The following is a 23,587-nucleotide window of genomic DNA, read 5'->3' on the forward strand; positions in this document are numbered from 1 at the left end:
TCCTCCTCACCCCTCGAAGGAGGATGAGAGGCTCCACTGTTTGGACCCCAAAAGGGCTCTCAGTTTTTATATTGAAAGGACGAAAGACTTTCGCCTGGAGGACCAGCTGTTCGTCGGGTATATTGGACAGAGCAAGGGCAGATCGGTCCATAAAAGAATGATCTCCAGGTGGTTCATTGTAGGAAGTTGGCTCTGTATATACTATTTCAAAGTAAGAAATAGTGTGCACAGAGTCCAAGGGTTCACCTTAAAGGTAAGATAGTGGCAAAATTAGATAATTCTAATGCTCTATTTTGTGGTAGTGTGGTCGAGCAGTAGGCTTATCAGAGGGTAGTGTTAAGCATTTGTTGTACACACACAGTCAATAAATGAGGAACACACACTCAAATACTTACTTCAGGCCAATAGGTTTTTATAGAGAAAAATATATTTTTGAAGTAAACACATAAAATGCAAGGTACTTCACACAGGTAACTTAGGAACTTTGAATAAAAGCAATATCATATACAGTCTTTGTTAAAATGGCAATGCGCTATTTTCAGAGTGGACACATCAACAGTTCCTGGGGGAGGTAAGTATTGGTTAGATTGTGAGGTAAGTAAAACACTTACAAGTCTCAGTTCCTGGGCATAGGCAGCCCACCATTGGGGGTTCAAGGCAACCTCATAGTTGACCCCCCCGGGTGCTCTCTGATAGGTGGTCACCTTGCAAAGGGACCAGGCCCCTTTTTGGGATGTTAAGGGACTCCCTTGGGGGCGGATCCCCAGATTTGGCATGCAAGACTCCAACAGAACTCCTCTGCAACAACCTCTTCTGCTCCTGGTTACCAGAACCACTGCAGGACTTCACAGAACCAAACAAAACTGCAACACCAAGACTCCTCTACTTGCAACATTGTTTCCGCAGCTCCAGGCAGCAATTTGCAAAATTTCTATGGCTGTGCATCCTCTGGGGTTGGCAAGACTTCAGCTGCACCAAAGAAGCAAGAAGGAATCTTCCTTGAAGTGAAGGAGTCACTCCCCTGCAGGCACCTAAGGCAACGACGTCCGGCTGCTGAGTTCTGCTGTCCTTTGGATCTGCGAAGATCCGCCAATACAGGTTATGGTTTTGAGGGGTCCTCCGGGTCATCTCTGCCTTCTATCCAGCTTGGGAGACGGTGAGCCTTTGCCTCTTCCTCCAGGACGGAATCCCTGTGCACCGTGCCTGTTGTAGCAACCAAGGCTTGTTGACTCCTGCTCCGAGGGATCTTCAGGCTCCAAGTAGCTGTGGCCCCCAGCGCTCTTCCTCTGCCAGGACAGTCACCTCTCTGCTGCTCCAGTGTTGTGGGACTCATCTTCAGGTGTGCTGCCTGGCCCTCACTGTGACTTTCTGCGCCTGCTGCCAGTGGGTTGCTCGTGGAGGCCCCGACTACTTCAGCTGGTTCTCCTGTCTTCTTAGGGTCAGCCCGGACTCCCCTCCAAGGGTCGAGTCCCCAGAACCTTGCTGGTCCTCTCCAGCTCTGCAAATCTCCAGCAGCTCCAGTTGCGTGTGCTTATGCTTGTTGGTGGTCCTCCTGACCACTACCCATCTGCAATCCGGCGACCAGCAAGGGACAGCACCTAGTCGACTTCAGAGAGTCTTCTGCAGCTCCTGGACTCCGCAGCTGGCCTTCATCCACCACCGTCTTCCCGGATCGTCATCCACAGAAGAGTAGGCATTGCCTCCTGCCCAACTTGGACACTCCTGCGTGGACTGGACACTCTCCCCTTCTTTTGCATGTCCTCTTCCACTGGTCTGGTATTGTTCTTACATTTTTCCAATCCCCATGTGAGCCTATGGGATGACCATGTAGCTTACCTCTGCTCTCCTGGTCGCTGGGGTCTTTTAGATACTTACCTCTTGGGGTTCCGTACTCTCCCAGGCCTTGGCTAACTGCTCCATATGCTCTGGTGGGGGGATCCATTCTTGGATTCCACTACTTTACTATATGATTTGGACCCCCTATAGGGCCCTTGCTATTTCTAATGTTTTTATGCTAATCCCTCATACTTACCTGTGTACATTCTGTGTATACTCACTTCCAGAAAGGGGGTATTCTAGTTCAGTGTTCCTAAAATAAAGGACCTTTATTTTTTAAACACTGTGTGATTCCTTTCAGGCGTTATAACTGTGGTATTGGAAGTGCTTCACACTCCTCCTAGATAAGTCTGGGCTGCTCACCAGAGCTACCACAAGAGAGCCCTGGCCTCCTATACACTGTAACGCTTACTAAAAAGGGTTAGTTGGACCTGGTATAAGGTGCCAACACCATAGGTGTTCACCACACACCAGGCAGTCTCCTACAATGACTAATCAGGTGACATCACCCTAGAACACTCCCAAGAGAGGTTGCATCCCTCAGATTTTCTACCACACTTCATGTGAAGGGAGTCCTCCCTGAGCTCTTCTCACTTTTTCCTTGCTTCAAACCAAGACTTCAGATAATTGTCGGATACTTCCAGAAAAAATTATCTTCATATCTTGCAAGTGCTGTAGAAAAAGCAACTGAATGTGGGTGACCCACATAAAGAATGCCTTTTCTGCCTTTATCTCAAACACCAGGTAAAGGATTGTAAGGTATGTAGTACCTTCTCCTTGAGGACTCAACAATAGAGAGGGGAGGCTATTTCTGTGGCTACAGAAGTCCAAAACCCAGGAAGTTAACTACTTGTGATGAGGAAAATAACACCTCCAAAAAGTCACGGACAAGGGCATGATCCTCTGATCAGGAGACATCTGAGGAGAGTAGAGAGGCTTTAAAACCACAGCATAAGGATACTCAGATAAATGAGAAATACACATCTCCACTCCACAGAAAAGGCCTCCTCTCAGCCGGGCACCCCATCTCCAAAGTCTAGAGAATGTTCCAAACCACTGTCGGCGAGAACACCACTGTCGATGGCTGTCATGTTGGCGAAGAACAGCACAGTCTTGTCCACGGAAACAACAGCTATGACGCCCGTTGATGCTCCCATATTGCTGATGAGAATTCACCCTTTGTCGACGATGACTTTGTTGACTGCAGCCTCCTCGACGACACCATCATGATCGGCACTGCTGAGAAAGACAACAGGGATGGTGAAACAACATTTATCAGCGCCGACGACTCTAGTGTGACCCATGGCACCGACAACCGCATTATCGATGACATTGTTGATGGGACCGTCTACAATGATAGTTAAAGTGGCTACAAAGACATTGACTCCAGCAATAACTTCTCCCAGTAAAGTGTCACCTTTTTCTTCGTCCCATCTGCTGGACATGGAGGAGTTAGATAAGGATAGGACCTCTGGAACTGCGCACAGCCCATCCCAGTTACTGGTTAAATGTCAAGAGGATAATGATCTTGAGGAGGAAGACAAACTCTATTATCAACAATACTATGCTCTTCCACCAAGAAGGCATTACGAGCACCATTACCAACCTCCGCATCCGCAGGAAGAGCTCCAATCACCTATTTCATTGGTCCAGGATCTGCAAGCTATGTTGCAAAATAATATGAGGAGGGTTCCTGAACCACCAACTGAATACCAACCGCTACTACCTCAGCGATCCCATCTATGCCTGAAATTACATCTGTGCCCATAAACTCCACGATAACACCAAGAACATGCTGTGCCACTAGATAAATGGGCTGACTAACTAATTTCCACACTGTCACCCCCACTGCCACACCCGTCAGATTCTTCCCCAGAGGCGATTGGAGGTTTCATGACTTGATGGACAGAGTAGCAACAAGATTTCACCTCCTGAATTCCATCAAGCAGGCTGTTTCCTGTATGATTTTAAGGCGCAGGCAAAGAAATCAGTCTGCTCAGTCTCCACCATTGATTACATTTGGGAGGAGGGGATTAAGATAATGAAAAACCCGGCTTCTGTAACTGCAGTGTCTCCCTGGCTAGACAAGAAATACAAGGCCCAAGAAGACACTTGTGCCTGCCTTACAGTTCGTCCCAAACCAGATTCAGTAATATCGCAAGCTGCGCAATGTTGCTTCAAGAACCCTTCTGCTCCTATTTCTGCATCACCAGACAGATAGGGCAAATGTCTGGATAATGTGGGCAAGAGGTTTTCCCTCATTTCTGCCATTTTAGTATGAGCAGCAAACTTGCTGGCCATCCTTGGCCGCTACAATAGGCAGATGTGGTCTGACATTAGCAACCTCATAGACCTTCTCCTTGACGACAAGAAAGCAGAAGCAGCAAAGATCCTACAAGAAGGAGAACCCACCTCATCTAAAGTAATAGATTGTGCACTAGACATTGCATCAACAGGCTTTAGTCAACTAGCTGGAGCAGGAGTCCTCTGATGCCAGTGATGGCTGAAATGAGCATCTTTCAGGCCGGAAATCCAGTCTAAAGATTGAGATGGTGAGACGCTTTTTGAAAAGCTCATCAATGATGCACTGCTAGCAAAAAAGACTGACACTGATACTGCTAGATCCCTCAGCACCCAGCAGTATGAGAAGCTGCCTTTTCGGGCAGTTCGTGGAGGCGGCTTTTCCACCTATAGAGGTTCATTTCAACGTCCTCAGCAGTTTCAGCCCTTTCAAACACATTACAGGCCAGTGTACCAGCAGCAGTACCATCAGCCACCTGCAGTGGCCTGTAACAAACAAGGCCCTCGCCAGAAGCAGCCTTCCCAGAGTAGAGACACAGGTTGCAAACAGTGACCTCCACTGGGTGGCAGCTACAGACACCATATCCCATCCTGTTGGTGTGAGGATCTCCAACCATCTACCCCAATGGAGAGAAATAACTACGCGCAAGTGGATATTAGAGCTGGTCACTTATATCCATAACCTAGAATTTGTGCAGATACCACCAAACAACCCTCCAAGGGGAACACTCTCTCCTCAACTTCACTTACTGAGAAAAGAAGCCCTTGTCCTGCTTGCAAAGGGAGCAATCAAGAGAGATATGTTTTCAAAACAGGGCATAGGCTTCTACTCCCAATTCTCCCTGATACGTAAGAAAACAGGGAATTGGAGGCCCATCTTGGACGTAAGAAAGCTGAACAAATTATTATGAAAGCAATTATTTTGGATGATCACCCTCTCCAATATCATGCATCTCCTTGAAAGCGGAGATTTCATGTCGACTCTCGACTTGCAGGATGCATATTTCCACATCCCCATACATCCAAAACACAGGAAATATCTTGCTTCACCGTAGCCGGTATCCATTACCGATTCAAAGTCCTTCCATTTGGGCTCAAATTGGCACCTTGCATAGTCACCAAATGCCTGACACTAGTAGCAGCCACACTCAGAACCCAAGGTTACTAAGTGTTTCCTTACTTGGACGATTGGCTGCTAAAAGACCCAACACAGTATTAGCCGTCTAAAGCCACTCAAGCCTGTCTCAAACCTATTCACAAACTGGGTCTTTGAAATCAGTAACTATTTCAAACCAAACTATAATATTCCTAGGTTCTCTTCTGGATACCATCAACACCAAGGCATAGTTATCTCAGGGCAGGCAACTCAAGCTAAGAGCTCTAACAGTCAAGCTGTCAAAAAGAAGGTCCACTTCAGTTTGGCTTTACTAATCGTAACTGGGCATTATGTCTTCTGCTATCAGTCTTGTACCTCTTGCACGGCTGAAGATGAGACCACTGCAAGAAGAATTGCAGAAGCAGTGGATCCAGACACAAGGACCATTCAATGATATCAGAACTATCTCTCCAGTCATGAAGGAGTCTCTAGTGTGGTGGTCCCAAACTTCTCATTTGTCTCAAGGCCTCACATTTCTACCTTAGAGTTTGTCATAACCATATATTAATCTCTGGAAGCCTGGGGTGGCCATGTTCAAGACTTGAAAATTCAGGGAAAGTGGTTGACACAACAGAAAACATGGCATATCCACTGACTGGAATTGAAAGCCATATTTCTCACTTTGCAGACTTTTCTTCTGAGAATAGCAGGTGCCTCAGTGCTCGTTCTTACAGACAGTACAACCAGCATGCATTACATAAACAAATAAGGAGGTATACAATCACTAACACTCTTGAAGAGAGGCCCAGGATCTGTGAAATTATCTCACAACTCACATGATATCCCTGAGAGACGAATATGTGTCTTGAATCAACAACCATATTGCGGACACGCTCAGCAGAGCAATAGACAGTTGCCACATATCCGAAATAGACCAAACACAGATAAACAGGATATTTTCATGCTGGCACACTGGCATTGGATCTCTTTGAAGCAAACAATAACAACAAATGCCAGTTCAATGCCAGTCGATATCCACTCTAAAGGTCCTGGGGGAATGCCTTTTTGATGAGATGGACAGGGATTTATGCATACGCTTTTCTCCCCTTCCCTCTCATATCGAAGGTTCTGAGGAAAGTGAGAAGAGAGCGATGCCGCCTGATCCTGATTGCTCCCAGTTGGCTCAGGCAGCACTGGTTTACAGAGCTCCTCCTGTTGTTAGAATGCAATCCCATTCACCTCCTGGGAATGCCAAAGCTGTTGACCTTGAAGCAGGCCGAGATCCTGCTTCCGGAATCAGCCTCTCTCCACTTATGTGCAGGGCTCCCGTATTCAATGAATTCAGGCACCTAGACATTCCTCAAGACTGTAGGGATATTCTGTCTAAAGAAAAAGCTGAATCAACAAACAAGACATACATATTAAAATGGAAGTGATTCTGTGCTTTGTGTCACCAATGTAACCTGCACCCCTTGAAAGCATCACCTGAACAGATTCTGCCATATCACCTATCGCTCGCTAAATCCGTATTAGTGCATGCGTCTGTCAAGGTTCACCTCAAAGCAATCTCAAGACACAGGCATTCGGCTCACCCTCTTTCCCTTTGCTCCACAAAAATAGTTAAACAATTCATTAAATGATTATTCAGAGCTTTCCCTCCAGTCTGAGCTCTTCCTCCGGAAAGCCATCTCAATATAGTTCTCTCCCAGCTAATGTAACCACCATTCGAACCCATTCACAAAGCAGACCTAAAGTTCCTGACTTGGAAGGTAGCGTTATTGTTAGATCTCTCCTCCTTTAGGAGGGTCAACGAAATATAGGCTTTCACAACGCAGGAACAATTCCTGCACTTCACTGATGATTATGACTCCTTAGCACAATGAGCCCATGAGACTGCACACTTTTATTTTTTCCAAATCCAGCTACTCTGGCTGAGCAGTCTCTTCATACTTTGGATGTCAAACGATGCCTCAAATCCTATTTGCATTGTACTCAGCAAATACATAAGACTGACCAACTTTTAGTATCATATAGTCAGACTCCACAAGACGCTTCAGTCACAAAAGACACTATTGCAAGATGGATTTCCGCTACCATCCAGTTTTGCCATTCAGAGGCAGATAAACCACATACAGACAAGGCTAGAGCACACTCTACAAGGGCAGTGTCCACTTCGACTGCATTGTTTGTAGGAGTGCCGTTAGAGAAGATTTGCCATGCTGCCACGTGGAAGAGCACCCTCACATTCATGCAGCACTACTGCCTAGAATCAGCCCACCCTGGTGATGCAGTGGTGGGACAGACAGTGTTACCTCATCTGTTCTAATAATGTGGGCCTTTACTCATGAGGCTTTTAATATTACTATTTAAGTATGGTTCAATGTCATGTTATTTTAATCTACATACCTATGTTTGTGTTCCATATCTGGAATGTTTTTCTCAAGACGATGTACATATTTTGTATTGATTTCTTATCCACCATTCTCAAATGGGTATTTATATTGCCTCAAAAGCATACTCATAAAAACTGCTTGCTATTTTGATTCAAGCATGTGAATCTATGAAAGAGCCAATACTGGAGAAGAAAATGAGTTACTTAGCTGTAACTTCAATTCTCCAGTATTGGTATCTTTCATAGATTCACTTGTGAGCCACCCTCCTCCCCTGAGAGGCACCTCCTATGGCTCCTGTGATGTTATTACACTTGTGCTTGAAAATCTGAGTGATGCAGACTCTCTTTGGAGTGTTGTAGGGGGTGCTGTCACCTGGTTGGTTATAGTTCAATTTTTTTTTATTTTTTTTTAAAGGATGTAGATAAGTCATTAAAGTGACTATTCATTGCCAGGCCCATGGTAATGATACATACTGCTACCACTTCGACAACAGGGAGTGATTTAAGCATGTTAATCTATGAAAGCTACCAATACTGGAGAACTGAAGTTATAGGTAAGTAACTTTTTTCTTACTAGGTACCTACAGTGGTAGCTTAAGGGATTTGCCAATTGTGCAAAACAACTGTGCAGTTTTTGGGAAAGAGATCTGGCACTGGGGACCTGGTTAGCAGGGACCCAGTGCACTAACACTCAAAGCCACATCAGAAACCAGGTAAAAAGTGGGGGCTAGCCAGGCCAAAAAGGGTGCTTTCCTACAGATGTTGGTTGTCTTCTGCCTTGAATCACTGTATCCTGCTGTTGTTTGACTGTCCGCTCTGTGTTTGACATCCCCCTCAAGGCTCCTGCACATATGATCTTCCCATGAATGCTACACTGTTTTTCTATATGTTGGGCACCTATGCCTATTCAACAGGCGGAAGCTGTTCCAATTCTCTGCTTGCACAAAGGCAGCATCTTATCTAGTGGACACAAAAAAGGGATGGATGGAATGCTTGAATTTATCTAAGCCACTGGTAATATTCAGGCCGCATCCCAGTCATTCACTACTTTGCACACCATGCTACCTGAGCTTGGACCAAGCTATATGCAAATCAGTCTTGACCCTGCTCCAGTGGAAAAAGTCCTGTCTGAACTGCCAAGACAGGTCCTCCCTGAACCAGAACACAAGCAACCTAGGACTGTTTTCACCCTAGTTCAGGCCCATCAGCCAGTTATAGTTTAGATCCAGTGGCACAGTGTGCACAGGACCTACGTCTGGGCATACCCGTCCTACTTAGGACAACACTCTGCTTCCTCAGTTTGGACTTAGTTATATACAATTCAGTCTTGACATGCTCCACTGGGAATGGTCCAGCCCTAACTGCCCAGCCAGGTCCTCCCTTAACCGGAACACATGCAACACACTGTCCAAGGATTCAAATTTGGCTGTCTGTCTCCTTTAGTTTTCATTTGGTATTTAAATCTTCCTAAGATATGAAGACTAGCAGGCCACCAACTTGAAATTGATTGTTACCGTTGTCATTAGTTTTATCACTTGGTTTAACACACTTCATTTCCTCTGTCCTAGGCATTTTACAAACTTACTTCTTTTGTTAAATGCACACTTCACACTAGCAGCATTATAAGACATACTAGAAGAGCAAGAAAGACCAGTCCCTCTTCAGGGTTTGGGCTTACATGCCTTTCAGGAGTGACAGAAATGCATTAACTCCCATGCTCATTATACCGCCTACAGGGCCCTGAAATTCAGTAATGACTAAACTAGTGGCACCTTAATTTGCCAAGCCATAATTTGTCTCAAGGACCTAACTTCGAAAGGGGTTTTATTAATTACGCTTAGATCACTATGGAGGGTTAGCGAAATGCTGATGGTGGATCATCCAGAAGTTTAGACACTTGGCCTAAGTTGTCATGTCCACTCATCCAGGATTGTCCCAAACTGGTCTCCATTATCAAAGTAAATGCCATTTTGGATTTGGTCATTATCAGACCATAACACGTCAGCAGAAAAGAGTGTGATGGATACTGTTCATTTGTAATGCATTGACCGGACAAACGAAGTTAGAACGTTCTACTAGCTTTTTATCTCATATTAATAACAAAGCATGGACAATCTGATTACAAAAACTACTATTACACGCTATGTATTAAACTAGGCATGTTGATAGGTTGCTTGACTGCATGCTTGTCAGCCAATAAAAGTTTGCTCATTAGACCAAGACCATATTTGACCATAAAGAAAGAAGTATCTTTAGCTTTCATTTGTAAAGTCCTCACATCATGCATTTCGTCCTCAATTCAGGCATTCACTAAACAATGTTGTGTGACCATTTATTCCGGGCTGAAGCACAGTATAGAGTGAAAAGAACCTATTTACAGTCAGAGCAGTGCATGTGAATCTACAATAGGTTTGCACTCCACATGAGAAGGATGTTTGGCAAACTACATCTGACCTTCTTACACTTAACCCCATGTTTCAGGTTACTTTTTCCCTTCTTACTGGACAAAGCCTCCTCACTTACTTTATGCAATAGAAGGTACTAATTACATTCATGACTTCATCCATTTACACTCACTAACTCATACTATACATGTACCCCCTCAAAGGTTATAACAAAAATCTGTCAGTCTTTGGATTTAAGACATTAGAGAAGTACATCACTAAACTGAGCCTGTGTGCTTTCCTGTGACCTCTGTAGTAAAGGATGTTTGACAGCTAAAAGTTGTCCCAAAACTCTTCATGGGATTGTGAAAAAGGATAGATTTTCGAAAGTGAATGATAAAGATTTTTGGAAATGAGTCCAGTGGTTTGTGTGGTAAATGTGCTTCATATTGTCTTCTCTCCAGACGCTATGAACAGGTTATGTACTGGAGAAGAGTGGAAGAGGAGAAACTGTACTGGGAAGAGCAGCGACGTCGGAGGACTCTAGACTGGCATCCACCCCCACTCATGAGTAGACCTGGCCTGCCTGTGCCACCACTCTTGGCGGGTAATCATTTTAACATCAGGGGGTTTGAGAGAAGAGATGTGAAGATGCCAAGGATCCCAAGACTCTTCAGCTTACCTCTGCAGTGTGACTCTCTACATGTATGTATTTCTTCATGGCTTCTTAATAAAGCCTTTCTGACATAGTGACAGGTATGCCATTTTTACCTTACCTGAGGCCTGGTTTCCAGGAAAAGTAACACTTGTCCTCTTTGATCATACCCCCTGACCTCTTTAGGTAGGAGGACAATATTGATCAACAAAATTGAGTTTTTTATAGTGCACTTTATATTTAAGCATAGTACCATATAGGTTAGAAAAACATGACTAAACAATAAGTACTGTATTTATCAGAACGCGTATTCGTTTTTACCCATTTTGTTTCTATGCACTTTATTGACCGGACTCAAAAATCTGCTTTTGCACTTATAAAAAGTGGGAGGTTGGAAGATGCATACACATTGCTGACTCCACTTCTCTGATATGCTTTTGCCTTCCTGAACACAAAATACTTCTTTTATGCATGCTAAGTAGTCCCCTCATGTGAAACAGCCAATTCAATGCTCCTCTGTGCCAAAGTCCCAGAACACCACAAAAGAAAGTCTAAAGACCCAAAGCTAGGGTGGGACTCAAAACTGCCTCCTTCCACCTTCTGTTCTTTGACTGAGTGTGTTTGTTGTAAGAGGTTAAGTACCCATCTACTCTGTTTTAGTATCCCTTTGGTATATGCGCACGTGGTGAGGAAACCTTATTTTTTTTATGTTTTAGAGGATTTGATTTCTGTCTTACTTGACTTTTTAAAGTTGTATTGACTTTAGTCTCAGTGCTTCATTAATGGCCTTCTCTGAAGTCTTAGGAAAAAGAATTAGGCACTGTGACCTTTTAGAAGATACAAATAAACAGACCTGATGGACATACCTTAAGGAAGCCAGGATGTAATCTATAAATAAAACAATAATGCCAATGTTTCGTTGCCATGCACATACCAGATATATTTCTTCAAAATCTTATTAAGTATGTGTTTTTTTTTTTGTTTTTTTTTTAAAATGGACCAAATAAAAATGCTTATATTTTCATGCTACTGTATTTTCATATACGGGGACACATGCAGGTCATTTATTATTAACATTGTATAGGAGTGCAATCAGCGCAATGCTTAGTGTAATGTGTCTTCATAAAAAAGTTGAACAGCTGAAGTTATTACCTATCGGATATTAAATAGAGAAGCTGTTGCCGAGTCCATTAAGGAGTAAGTAGGATTGTTTGCCTTAAAAGTGGTAGATTGAAGTAAAGAAAAGATAATTAATGAATACATGCATTTATGAAAGTAACATGTAATTACAGTTCTTCAACAAACCTGACAGCTTCCAGAGGAGACCGAAAAAAGAAGACTTGGAAGTTTTGGACGTGACAGTCTCTTCTTTTTCCTCATCCGCTTTCCCCTATCTGGTCTACTAATTACCCAGGTTTACCTCTCTGTGGTTTGAGAGCCTGGAGTAGGACATTGTGAACTTTCAACATTCTGCTCTTGAGACGCACTATGGCCCTCATTATGAACACGGCGGTAAACACCACTCCGCCAGCGGTGGCGGCAAAAGCCGCCAACAGAGGAGCGGTCCGGACCGCCAAATAATGAACCAGCTGAAACACAGGCATCCTGAAAACCACCCACCGCCAGTAGAGGAGTGCTGACAACGACAGCAGAGTCCGCCCACAGGCTGACGGAAAGGACCAACCCACCCATCAAATAATGAACCACTAGACCACCGTCCGTTCCGGGGCGGGAACCACCGCCACGCAAAGCCAGGTGGAAACAAACCCAATATAAGGAAACACTCACCAGAGGCTCACACAACACGCCAAAGCAGACATGGATAGAGAGCTGCAGATAATGCCAGCCCTGCTCCTTGCCATATACCTCCACAACCGAGACTGCCGACGAAAACGACGACGGTAAGTACTGCAACCTATGAAACAAGGGAGGAAAGGGCACAGTTACATACCCACCCACTCCACCCACCCTGCAACGCTCCCACAACCCTTCACAACAGCACAACCAATAAAACCTACAGCAAGAGGTACTTACCCGACACAAGGCAAATCCAACCTCACCATAGTACCTACAAATGCCCCACACTTACAATCAATGAAACAAGAGACCAGGGTTCAAGAGTGTGCTGCCAAAACACAGGCCACACATAAACTTTTAATGCCGCTCACTGGGCAAACTATTCACATTAAGGCCAATGGCCAGTCCATAGTGCCAGACGTTTTTGGGCTACAATGGCCCCAACCTGACTCCCAAAAGTGCTACGGTACTCCACCTTATGGGGCAACAATGGGGCATCCAGGCACCTCAGTGAACAGGGGCAGGGGGTGGTGGGGGTGGGGATTTATGATGGGGGTGGGGCTTGGATTTGCGTTCGGAAGGTGGAGGGGGTTTGGGTTTTGGCCTTGGAAGGTGGTGGAATGTGCTTTGACCGGGTGGAGCCAGATGGAATTGGCTCTGCATGGGGCTTCTTCCTCTCTGGGGAAGGGGCTTGGGAATGTGAAGGGCGGACAGGGGCGGGCTGTGAAGTGGAAGGAATGGAAAGGGCAAGTAGGTACGCACGTTTAGTGACAAGATGGGGTGGGCCAGTGGGTTGGAAGAGGTCAGCACGGGAGAGGAAATGTTTTTTGGGAGCAATTGGGTTGGACCTGGAGGAGGGTGTGGGAGTGGAGGCAGAGGGTGTGGACGTAAGTGGTGAAGGGGTGCGTGTTGTGGGTGCAGGTGACTAGACAGTATGCTGTGGTGTTGTTGATGTGTGATGGGTGGGTGTTTTGGTGTGTTTGTGTGTTTTTGGAGGACGGGGTGGACACAGTGGGAGAAGACAGGCTGCCAGTGTGGATGTATGTTGTGTGGGTGTCTGCAAGTCTGGTGAGTGTGCTGCATGTGTCAATTACAGTAGTTGTGGTGAGTGCAGGTGTGGTGTCTGGGGTGCATGTCTGGATGTCTGCTATTGCGTTGAGTGCAGGAATAGGCTTAGCAACAGTGACTGAAGGTGCAGTGCCTGGGGGTGGGCATGTAGAGGGGACAGACAGGGAGGCGGAAGAGGTGGGCACACTGGGGGAAGTGGATGTTGGCTGTGTGAATGCTTGTGGTGGGAGGTGTGGTGTTTGTGTTTAGAAGTGTGCTTCTTGTGTGTTGAGGTGTTTGACTGCGTGTCAGATTGTGTGCTTTGGACGGGTGAAGGGAGTGGGGTGCTGGAAGGGGTAGAGGAGGTTGGAGGAGGGATGGAATGACCAGGGAAACTGGCTGCCGTCAAAGAGGAGGCCAGAGCCTGAAAAGATCGATGTAGGCCAGACACGGCACAGTGAATGCCATCCTGATAGGCATTTGTCTGCTACATCTCTGATGCTAGCCCCTGGATGGCATTGACGGTGGTTGTCTGCCCTACAGAAATGGTTCTCAGGAGGTCAATAGCCTCCTCCATGAGGGCAGCAAGGCTGACTGGGGCAGGGGAAGAGGTGCCTGGGGCGAAGGAGACACCCACCCTTCTAGGTGAGCGGGCACAGGCAACTCGATGGGGAGCAAATGGGAGGGCGGTGATGGCATGGGGTGTGGCAAAAGATGATACTGTAGGGGTGTGCTCACTAGGGTCCGCCACTGCCAGGGAGTCCCCATTTGAGGAGGTATCAGAGTCACTACCTCCAGTGGTAGTTGCCTCCCCATGGTACTCCCCTCGCCCTCCAACCCACTGGTCCCCTTGGCGTTGGATGACTCTGCCTCCGAGGATCTGTGGGCTGCTGCATCCCCACTCGCCGGTGCCTCAGCTTCCTCGCCATATGATGCTGATGTACACAAACAACACAAGAGAACAGGGATGGGGATACAAAACATGGGAGACACTTGTAAATAGCTGAAAGGAGTGAACATAGTGGCCATACATACACCCACCCAGAAAACCATCCAACAGGCAGCACCTTCCACTATGCCTATGGCCATGCCCCTGACTAGTGACCAGAACCCTGCTCTACACCCATCCCCTGAACTACCTAAGGATCTGACGTGTAGGAGACCTGACCCAAACACCCCTACACCCTACCGGAGCCATCATGTAGATGGACATCAGTCAGAGTCCCTGCAACTAAGCAGCATACCCCCTAATGCACACACAGACATCCATCAAGGGTTAAGATTGGGATATGTGTATTCACCCCCTTGTGACTGCTGTGCAGCCTTCAAGCGCCCATCGAGGTCTGGGTACGCCACCGCCAGGATGCGTCACATGAGGAGGGTCAGTGCCCTACAGGCACCTATTTCCCGTTGGAAGGACTTCCCCAGCTGGCCCTCTTTTGCTGGGCGCTGACCTAAAAAGGACACACAGAATTGTAACACTGAGGTCAGGCTCTTGGAAAATATGTACAGCTGGCTATACGTCCACTATGGGACGGACACTACAAACATACTAACAGGACATACGCACGCAGCATGTCATGAACCATGGCCCATGCAGGGTCAGAGGTGCACACAATCCCCCAACTCACCTGTATGTCTGGCCGTCCGTATAGCTTGGCGTACAGTGGCAGGACCCCGTCCACTAGCCTCTCCAGTTCCTCCTTGGTGAAGGCCGGGCCCTTTCCCCTGCAACATGAGCCACTTCCATGACCAGAGGCAGGACACAGCAGTACACTCAGTGGAGTACCTGCTTGCATGAGATAAGGGAGTCAAGTAAAGTTGGGGTGACGAATTCGCGTACGTACCGCGGCGGTGTGCACCGTCACCGGCAATCATGATACGCCAGAATTCCACATTGGCATCCATGTTAACCAATGACTATGCGAACGGCGGTAAACACCACCTTAGGCTGTTACATCAACCTCTAGCGGTATGAGGTCACTTCCACCACGACAGTTCTGGATTACAGGGGGCAAGCATTTTGGCCTTAACTACGCATTAATAATAATGATTTCTGCACAATGCAGGCCCTATTGTTCACCTAACACACCTATGCATGTGACCATTAACAATACCACACATGACAAACCCTGAGCAATCATTATGGCCTAGATGAATTTCTGTCAAAAACATTTAGCATTTGAGTCCCTACAATCAAGTCAGCAGTGCTCATTGACTGACAATGTGTGCCTATGTATGTGTGTTCCTCACACATGTTTCAAATCTCCCCTAGGTACTGACCCTTGTGGCGAGGAAGGGCCCCATCGGTGTACAGACCACTTGTGGATATGCGGACCTTGGTGGAACGTCACATCATAATCAATTACAGACTCACCCGTGCAACTATTCTCAAACTTTGTGCATTACTGGATCCTCCACTGACTCCGGCAAATCGTAATCAGCATGCCATCCCTACTGAAGTGCAGGTGCTCTCTGCACTCCATTTCATGGCCACGGGCTCACTTCAAGTGATAGTGGGCATGGGTGCTGGATTTTCACAGCCAGTGTTCAGCATGATACTGACAAGATTTCTGAATGCATTTGTACAACACCTGCAGTCCTATGTGAGGTTTCCCCAAAGTACTGACCTCCCTGGCATCAAGTCGGACTTCTATGAATTTGCAAACATATACCCCATGTGATAGGTGCCATCGATGGCACCCATATACCTATAATACCCCCAAGAGTCAGTGAACAGGTGTACAGAAACAGAAAGAACTTTCACTCCATGAACATTCAGTTGGTATGTACTGCAGACCAGTACATCCCACATGTGAATGCCATGTTCCCCGGGTTAGTCCATGATTCCTTTGTGCTGAGGAACTTTAGTGTGCCACACAAGATGGAACAACTACAAGAGGACAGAGGGTGGATCATCGGTAGGTGTTTCTGTCACTAACTGCCACCTAGCAGACAGCCAGGCTGTCTGACTCAGAGGCTTGACAATTAAATTTCTGTTTTGCACCTTTTTCTAGGTGATTCTTGCTATCCCAACTTGCGTTGGCTCCTGACACCCAGTGAGGAATCCTGAGACAGATGCCGAGAGGAATTGCAATGAGGTCCATGGACGTACTAGGAGGGTGATAAAGCGCACAGTGGGTCTCCTGAAGGCTAGATTTTGTTGTCGACATATCTCTGGGGGTTCCATGGCCTATGGGCCTGAAAAGGTGGGTAGAACAGTAGTGGCTTGCTGCATGCTGCACAACGTGGCAGTGAAAAATTCTATACCCCTCTTGGAGGTGGATGGTGCTTTATATCCTGATCAGCTTTCTCAGAGAGGGGACGAGAGTGCTGATGATGATGAGGAAGGGGAAGATGTCAATTCCAGGACTCAACTGATACAACTCTACTTCCAGTAACCATGTGGGACTAAGGGCTGACATTGGTATTTGTGAAACATACTGTCAGTGTCCCTTGTCATCTATGGGGGGTTTGAATGTACTAACTGCAACTGTGCCCAGGTCTGCATAGGACAGAATACATTTTAGTGGTTATTTTTGTTACCATATTTAGGCACAACAACATGTAAGGTAAGTGTGTACTTTCATGCTACGCAGGTACAAATAAAGTAGTTATCAGCCAGTTGCATCCATACTTCACTTTGTTCACACATTATGACAGGGGACAGCGTTACAGGTCTGATATGTGTTTTATTTGGTGCAGGGATTGAATAGTGTGATTTACAGTGATGGCAGTTGGTCATTGTTGGTTGTCCTTAATGCCAACATGGTGGCAGCCTTGTTGTAAGTATTGATGGGTCCATCCATGCTTACATGCGTTCTTATTGATTGTTAGCACTGTTTGGTGGTTGATTGTGTGGGATAATTGGTGGACAGATTGTTGTAGAGTCACTTCCTTGAGGGGGCCTTGTGTTTGGCAGGGGTTACAGTCCCATATCTTAGCCTGAGGGTCCGTTTGTGCGCCTGCTGTTGACCTATCGGGGGTGACAAGGTTGTTCCTTGTGTTTCCTCTGAGGTTAGTTTGTGGAATGTTGCTGCTGTCATTGTCCGATCTGTCTCCTGTGCTGTAGTGGGAGCCTCCTGTACTTTGTGGGTCTCAGACTGGGTTTGTACAAGCTGCAGCAGTGCTCCTGCTATGCTGGCCATTGTGGCGCTGTGCAGTTTCCACTGCTCCATGGCCTCTTGGTGGTGTTCCTGTTGCATCCTTTGACTATGCTCCAGGGTGGATACTATCTGGGCCAATCTGTCATTGGTATGCTGGTAGGCCCCCAGGACCTCAGAGATCACGTCCTGGGCTGCAGTATCCATCCTGTGGCCACCCCCCTGGGCCACTGATGCCCTCCACTGGGCCTAGTCCCTGTGCCTGTGTCCCCTGCACAGGTCGGGCAGTGCCACTTGTACTGGGGCCATCGTCTTCCTGCCTGTTGGTAGGGGGTGACTGTGGCCTCTGTGCTTGTGTCCCACTGGTCTGTGGCCTGGATACACAGATGTGTGGACGGTTGCCCTGAGCTGCTGTTCTTGCCTGGGTGGTAGGGGTGTCAGTGGTATCCTGGGTGGGGCTGCTGGATGGTGACAGTCCAGGACTGTGTGAGGGGCCAGCCTGCTCATCAGTGTCCAGGGTTCCATCACCAGTGTCCTGTGAGGTGCCTCTTTCTCTCTGGGGGGCACTGCCACTCCTTGTTCTGTCCCTCAGGGTGGCATGGGTGGTGGTGCCTGTTGGGGGAAATAGATGTGTCTGTTACAAATGCGTGATCGGATGGGGTGCACAGGGCAGGGATGTTTTGTGCAGGTTTTACACTTTGGGGCCATGCAGGGTGCCTTTGTGAGGTTTCCACTGCATTTTGCTTAGGATGTGGAGTTTCATTGTGGGTGGTGTAGTGCCATTGTGATTCCTTGCAGGGGTAGGTGGCTGTGCACAGGGGGAGGGATGTGGGACTGTTAGTGGGTTTGTGGGCATGCAGGGTGACTGGATGTTGTCAGTGTGGGCTGGGTGGGGTAGTGGTCCTGGTGAAAGTTGGAGGGGTGGTGCATGCATTCCAGGTGTGATGGATATGAGGTAATTGTAGACGACTTACGCGAGTCCATTCCTTCAGTGAGTCCCTCAGGGTGCAGGATGGCCAGTACCTTTTCCTCCCAGTCGGTGTAGTCGGTGGTGTTGGTGGAGGTCCTCCCCCAGACTTCTGGACTGCAATGTGGTGCCTGGATACCATGGCCCTGACCTCCCCCTGCAGGTCGTTCCATCTCTTGCGATGTCGTCCCTGGTGCGTGGATGGTGTCCCACTGCATTGACCTGTTGACAGTGGTCTGCCATAGCTCCATCTTCCTGGCGATGGGTGTGTGCTGCACCTGAGCACCGAATAGTTGTGGCTCCACCTTCAGGATCTCGTCCACCATGGTCCTTAGCTCCCTTTCTGTGAAGTGTGGATGTTTGTGGGGTGACATGGTGAGTGTGGTGAATGGTGTCGGGGTGGAATCACGGTGAGGGTGCTCTTCTGTGGTTCAGTGTGAGTCTCGTGTATAGTGGCGTTCGGTGTCTGCTTCTGGTGTTCTCTGTCTTCGTTGGCCTACTTTCGTTGAAAAGGATTATGGGGTGTGTCTGTGAGTGTTTTATGGTGTTGTGGATGTGTTTCAGGTGTGTGGGTTTCTAACTTATCCAGTGTCTGCACTTCTTGCTGTTGGGCCCACTTGCCGCCCATAGCGGTCTGCACTGCCAATGGTCGTTTGGCTTCCACTGACCGCCAAGGTGATTTGTGCATCATTATTTGGAGGGCGGGATGTGGGTCTGCTCGCCGGTGGTGGGGTGGGAGGTCCAGCATTTCCGCCAACAGGGTCCTGGCGGTGACTGGTGGACTGGTGAATTTTGGCGGATTCTTGATTTTGGTTCATTATATGGCGGGTTTCTATTTACCGCCAATGGTGGTCTTCTGTTCACCGTCGCCATGGCGGTCAGCGGTGTTTACCGCCATGTTCATAATGACCGCCTAAATATGTGACAGTAATGTTCACTTTCAGGATTCGGTCTTTGTATAAAATTTAATTATCAACGTTTCATCCCTTTACGCAGACGTTTGTAGACCAACTGCCTGGCTACACATTATACCGTAACAGAGATGAATGCTTGTAATTAAACTGAGTTGATTTCAAGTGATTGTGTTGGCAGTCAAACCTTGCTAATTGTTGCATATGGAGGCGGCTCCCAAATCAAATACACTTAATGTAGCCTATTGTACTGTTCCAGCTTTAACAGATACAATGGTGAAACATTACTCATCAGTCAAGGTTGCTGTGCTGAGTTTAAAAAACTAATGCCAGGAGATTACACACTGTCACGTTAAAACCAGTGCTGCAGCTTTGATAAGCTGCTCACAGTCTCATGCAGCATGTGAAAAGGTTGGAACTCCAAACTCCAGTAGGGAGGTGCAGTCTTTGGTGTATATTTGGGCCTTCAGTAAGTCATAGGTCCAAATGCATTTAGGACTCTCCACATTCAAAAACAGTTATATCACCATGAGTGTTCATTAATCATAGAATGAATACTGTTAGACATAGGGTCTCTAATGGGTAATGGTTTGCACCCTGTCCAAGTAGGGACCCTCACTCTAATCAGGGCAAGGGAGTCACACAGCTAAGATAGCCCTTGCTCACCCCCATGGTAACTTGGCTAAAGCAGTCAGGATTATCCCATGGGCAATGTGTAAAGTATTTGCACACACACACATATTAATACAGGGAAAACACAACAAAAGTACCCCACACCAGTTTAAAAAAATAGCCAATATTTATCTCTATAAAAATAAGACCAAAACAACATATATCCAACATACACAAGCAAAGAGATGAATTTTCAAAAATTAAACTTTAGTATAGCACTTAGAAATACAGCAGCTCCGACTGGGGCCATCACAACGTCGTTCCCACCAGTGCGAAGCCATTCGCGAGGGAGTGTGGGACGGTCACAGAGTCGCACGGACTCCAGGTACAGTACCTTTGAAAACAATGAAACAAAGGCATTGCACGGAGTCAGGGAGGTGACATCGCTGGAGCCGAGGTGCTTCGTCAGTTCCTTACTGCCGCCCGGGAGGTGAGATGCCAGTTCTTTACTGCTAGGCAGGGCAAGTGATGCATCGGTTCCTTGCGGTTGCATGGTAGCTGATGCGGCTACTGTGGAGAGGCGTCAGATCCTTACGATATGGCGTGGTTGATGAATCCAGCAGATCAAGTCATGAGCTGTCGACTTCGCAGTGTCGCGATCACACCACGGGCCACATGTGCTGCGGCAGAGTTGGGTGTCCCGGACGTCGGGACACAGCACTCGGGACTCGCGCTGTGGTGGGACAGCGTCGGGCCTGTGGCGTTGCACTCAGCGGTGACCACAGCTCTGGTGCAGGCAGCATGCCGAGTCAGACAGCGGCGCTGGGTCCGAAATTGCTATGGAGTTGATGTACTGAGCTTCCTTTTGATTTCACCTAAAACTGACTTCCAAGGGCCCAGGGACTGGATTTTGCACCACTTGACAAGTCAGGATTCTTAGCAAGAAAGCCCAGGTGCTGGCAGATGAAGTCTTTGATGTCCTTCAGACGTCTTACAGGAGACAAGCTCAGCCCAAGCCCTTGGAGAACCTTTGGATGCATGATGTACAAAACAAAGTCCAGTCCTTTCACTCCTGGGACAGAAGCAGCAGGTCAGCGCAGCAAAGCAACAGGCAGACTGACAGTCTCTCCTGCAGCGTCCAGCTCTTTTTCCTGGCAGAATGTCCTCAGTGCAGAAGGATTCTATAGTTGTGGGGGTCAGGGGTCCAATACTTAATCTCATTTCTACCTTTGAAGTAGGCAAAGGGATGTCTTTGTATTATCATTTTACATGATTTATAAACTGCACAGCTACCAAACAATGTTTCCCAGTGCTGGCAAGAATTACGAATAACAGTACTCTAAAGAACTTCAGGACCAAACAATTATAGACCAGATCATTGAAACAACCATGTTTTCAACACTTTCCAGAATGACGAGAGAATCACATTCTCTCATAGTTCCAGGAAGATCATTCCAGAGTTTAGGCCCCATTAAAAAGAAAGAACGGCCTCTTTGGCGGCCTCTCCTTATTCTAGGGATAATAGCTAACTTCTGATATCTTGACCTCATGGGACGATTCGGCGAGTAACAAGCAGCTAGTGCTCTCAGAGAAGTAGGTGCGGTGTTGTAAAGGCATTTGTGCATAAAGCACTGTGTCTTAAATTGCACCCACCTTTCAGTGGGCAGCCAATGAAGAGATTGTAACAGGCTGGCATAGCTAGCTAACTTCTGGAGATGAATAGCAGCATTTTGCACCATTTAAAGGCATTTGAGTAAAGATTTTTTCACCCCTAAATATAAAACATTCTCATAGTCCAGCCTGGAAGCAACTAAGGTTTATACTATGGTACGCTGAGCAGCAGTTGTGAGACAATAGACAATCTTCTTGTCATTTCAATATGCCAAAACAAGTGGGTGCTACCTTGGTAATCTGTGGCTTCATAGTCAGTTCCTGGTCTAACAAGACTCCCACTGTTTTTACAACAGAGACAGGATTAGGGGAATTACCCATGGAGTCTGGCTATAGATGTATGCCCCAAGATATGGGAGGATTCCCTGCCAATACGACCTTCATCTTGTCTCCATCTAACCTCAAGGAATTAGCACTCATCCATTCTGACACTTGTAAGAGACAGGATGGCAAAGCCACAGCAGTCTGGTTGTCCTTGGATGAGATACCACAATTTGTGTATCATCCGCATATAAAAAAGGCCACCGTTCTCCACAATGTCTGCCAGTAGTGCTGAAGATCCTGCTGTTTCCTGCCCTGGACCCAGACCCTCTCCAGGGGGTTGGAGACTGCTTTATGTAAGGACAGCCACAACCCTGTTCAGCTGCAGATGTCAGCTCCTCCCACCACTCTAGCCCAAGAAGACCCATCAGCATATGCAGGGCACACCTCAGCTCCCTTTATGTGACAGTCTAGAGTGATTTCACAAACAGCCCAATTGTCATCCTGACCCAGACATGTATTCTACAGCCAGGCAGAGGCACAGAATGGTTAAGCAAGAAAATGCCCACTTTCTAAAAGTGGCATTTTCAAACTTACAATCTGAAAACCAACTTCACCAAAAGATGCATTTTTAAATTGTGAGTTCAGAGGCCCCAAACTGCGCATCTGTATCTGTTCCCAAAGGGAAACTGCACTTAAATGATATTTCAAGGCAATCCCCATGTTACCCCATGGGAGAGATGGACCTTGCAATAGTGAAAATCAAATATAGCAGCACTTCACTATCGGGACATGTAACAGACACCAATACATGTCCTACCTTTTAAATACACTGCACCCTGCCCATGGGTCTGCCTTCGGCCTACCTTATGGGCCTACCTTAAAAGTGACTTACATGTAGTGAAGGGGAAAGTTTGGGCCTAGCAAGTGGGTGCACCTGCCAGGTCGAAGTGTCAGTTTTAAAATGCACACACAGACACTGCAGTGGCAGACCTGAGACCGGGGTGCTCATCTGGGTGGCACAAACAGTGCTGCATGCCCACTAGTAACATTTGATTTCCAGGCCCCGGGTACACTTAGTGCACTTTACTAGGAACCTGCTAGTAATCAAATAGGCCAAGCCTGGATAAACCAATCACCAGTACGGAGTGCATATGCACTTTAGAGCTGGTTAGCATTGATTAATTGTTCAGAGTCCTTGAGACAACAGAAACAGGTCAGATAAAACAGGAGGAAGAAGGCAAAAAGTTTGGTTATGACTATGCAAAAAAGGCCAGGTCCAGCTAATACCTCTGTATATACGCATCCAGTTAATAAGTTTACTGAGCTAATGTCTTAACATACACTTCACAGTAAGCTGCAGATGTTTACATTAAGAGCATAGTGGAGAACACAACAGATGTGTGAATGTAAGTAAACACAGTTGTGTGCAGGTATAATCATTTTGAGTTGTTACCAGTTTTCTTTTTGAACATGTGTCAAAAGAGGGTGAAGAAATATATTTAGCTTGTATATGGAAGTTAAACTTTGCACTGAATGACACCTTTCATAAAC

At 46.8% G+C, this 23,587-nt stretch overlaps 1 protein-coding gene across 1 annotated transcript in view; it reads left to right on the top strand.

The window, feature by feature from the left end:
• The window catches only part of ZFR2 (zinc finger RNA binding protein 2), a 641,917-nt gene that overhangs the window by 324,397 nt on the left and 293,933 nt on the right, over positions 1 to 23,587 (top strand). Inside the window, exon 11 of the mRNA XM_069216682.1 lies at positions 10,474 to 10,714. Within this exon, the coding sequence (XP_069072783.1) occupies positions 10,474 to 10,714 (241 nt within the window). The remainder of the gene's footprint in view (positions 1 to 10,473; positions 10,715 to 23,587) is intronic.

The sequence above is a fragment of the Pleurodeles waltl genome, chromosome 12 (assembly GCF_031143425.1).
Source record: "Pleurodeles waltl isolate 20211129_DDA chromosome 12, aPleWal1.hap1.20221129, whole genome shotgun sequence".
In the NCBI taxonomy this organism is placed as follows: domain Eukaryota; kingdom Metazoa; phylum Chordata; class Amphibia; order Caudata; family Salamandridae; genus Pleurodeles; species Pleurodeles waltl.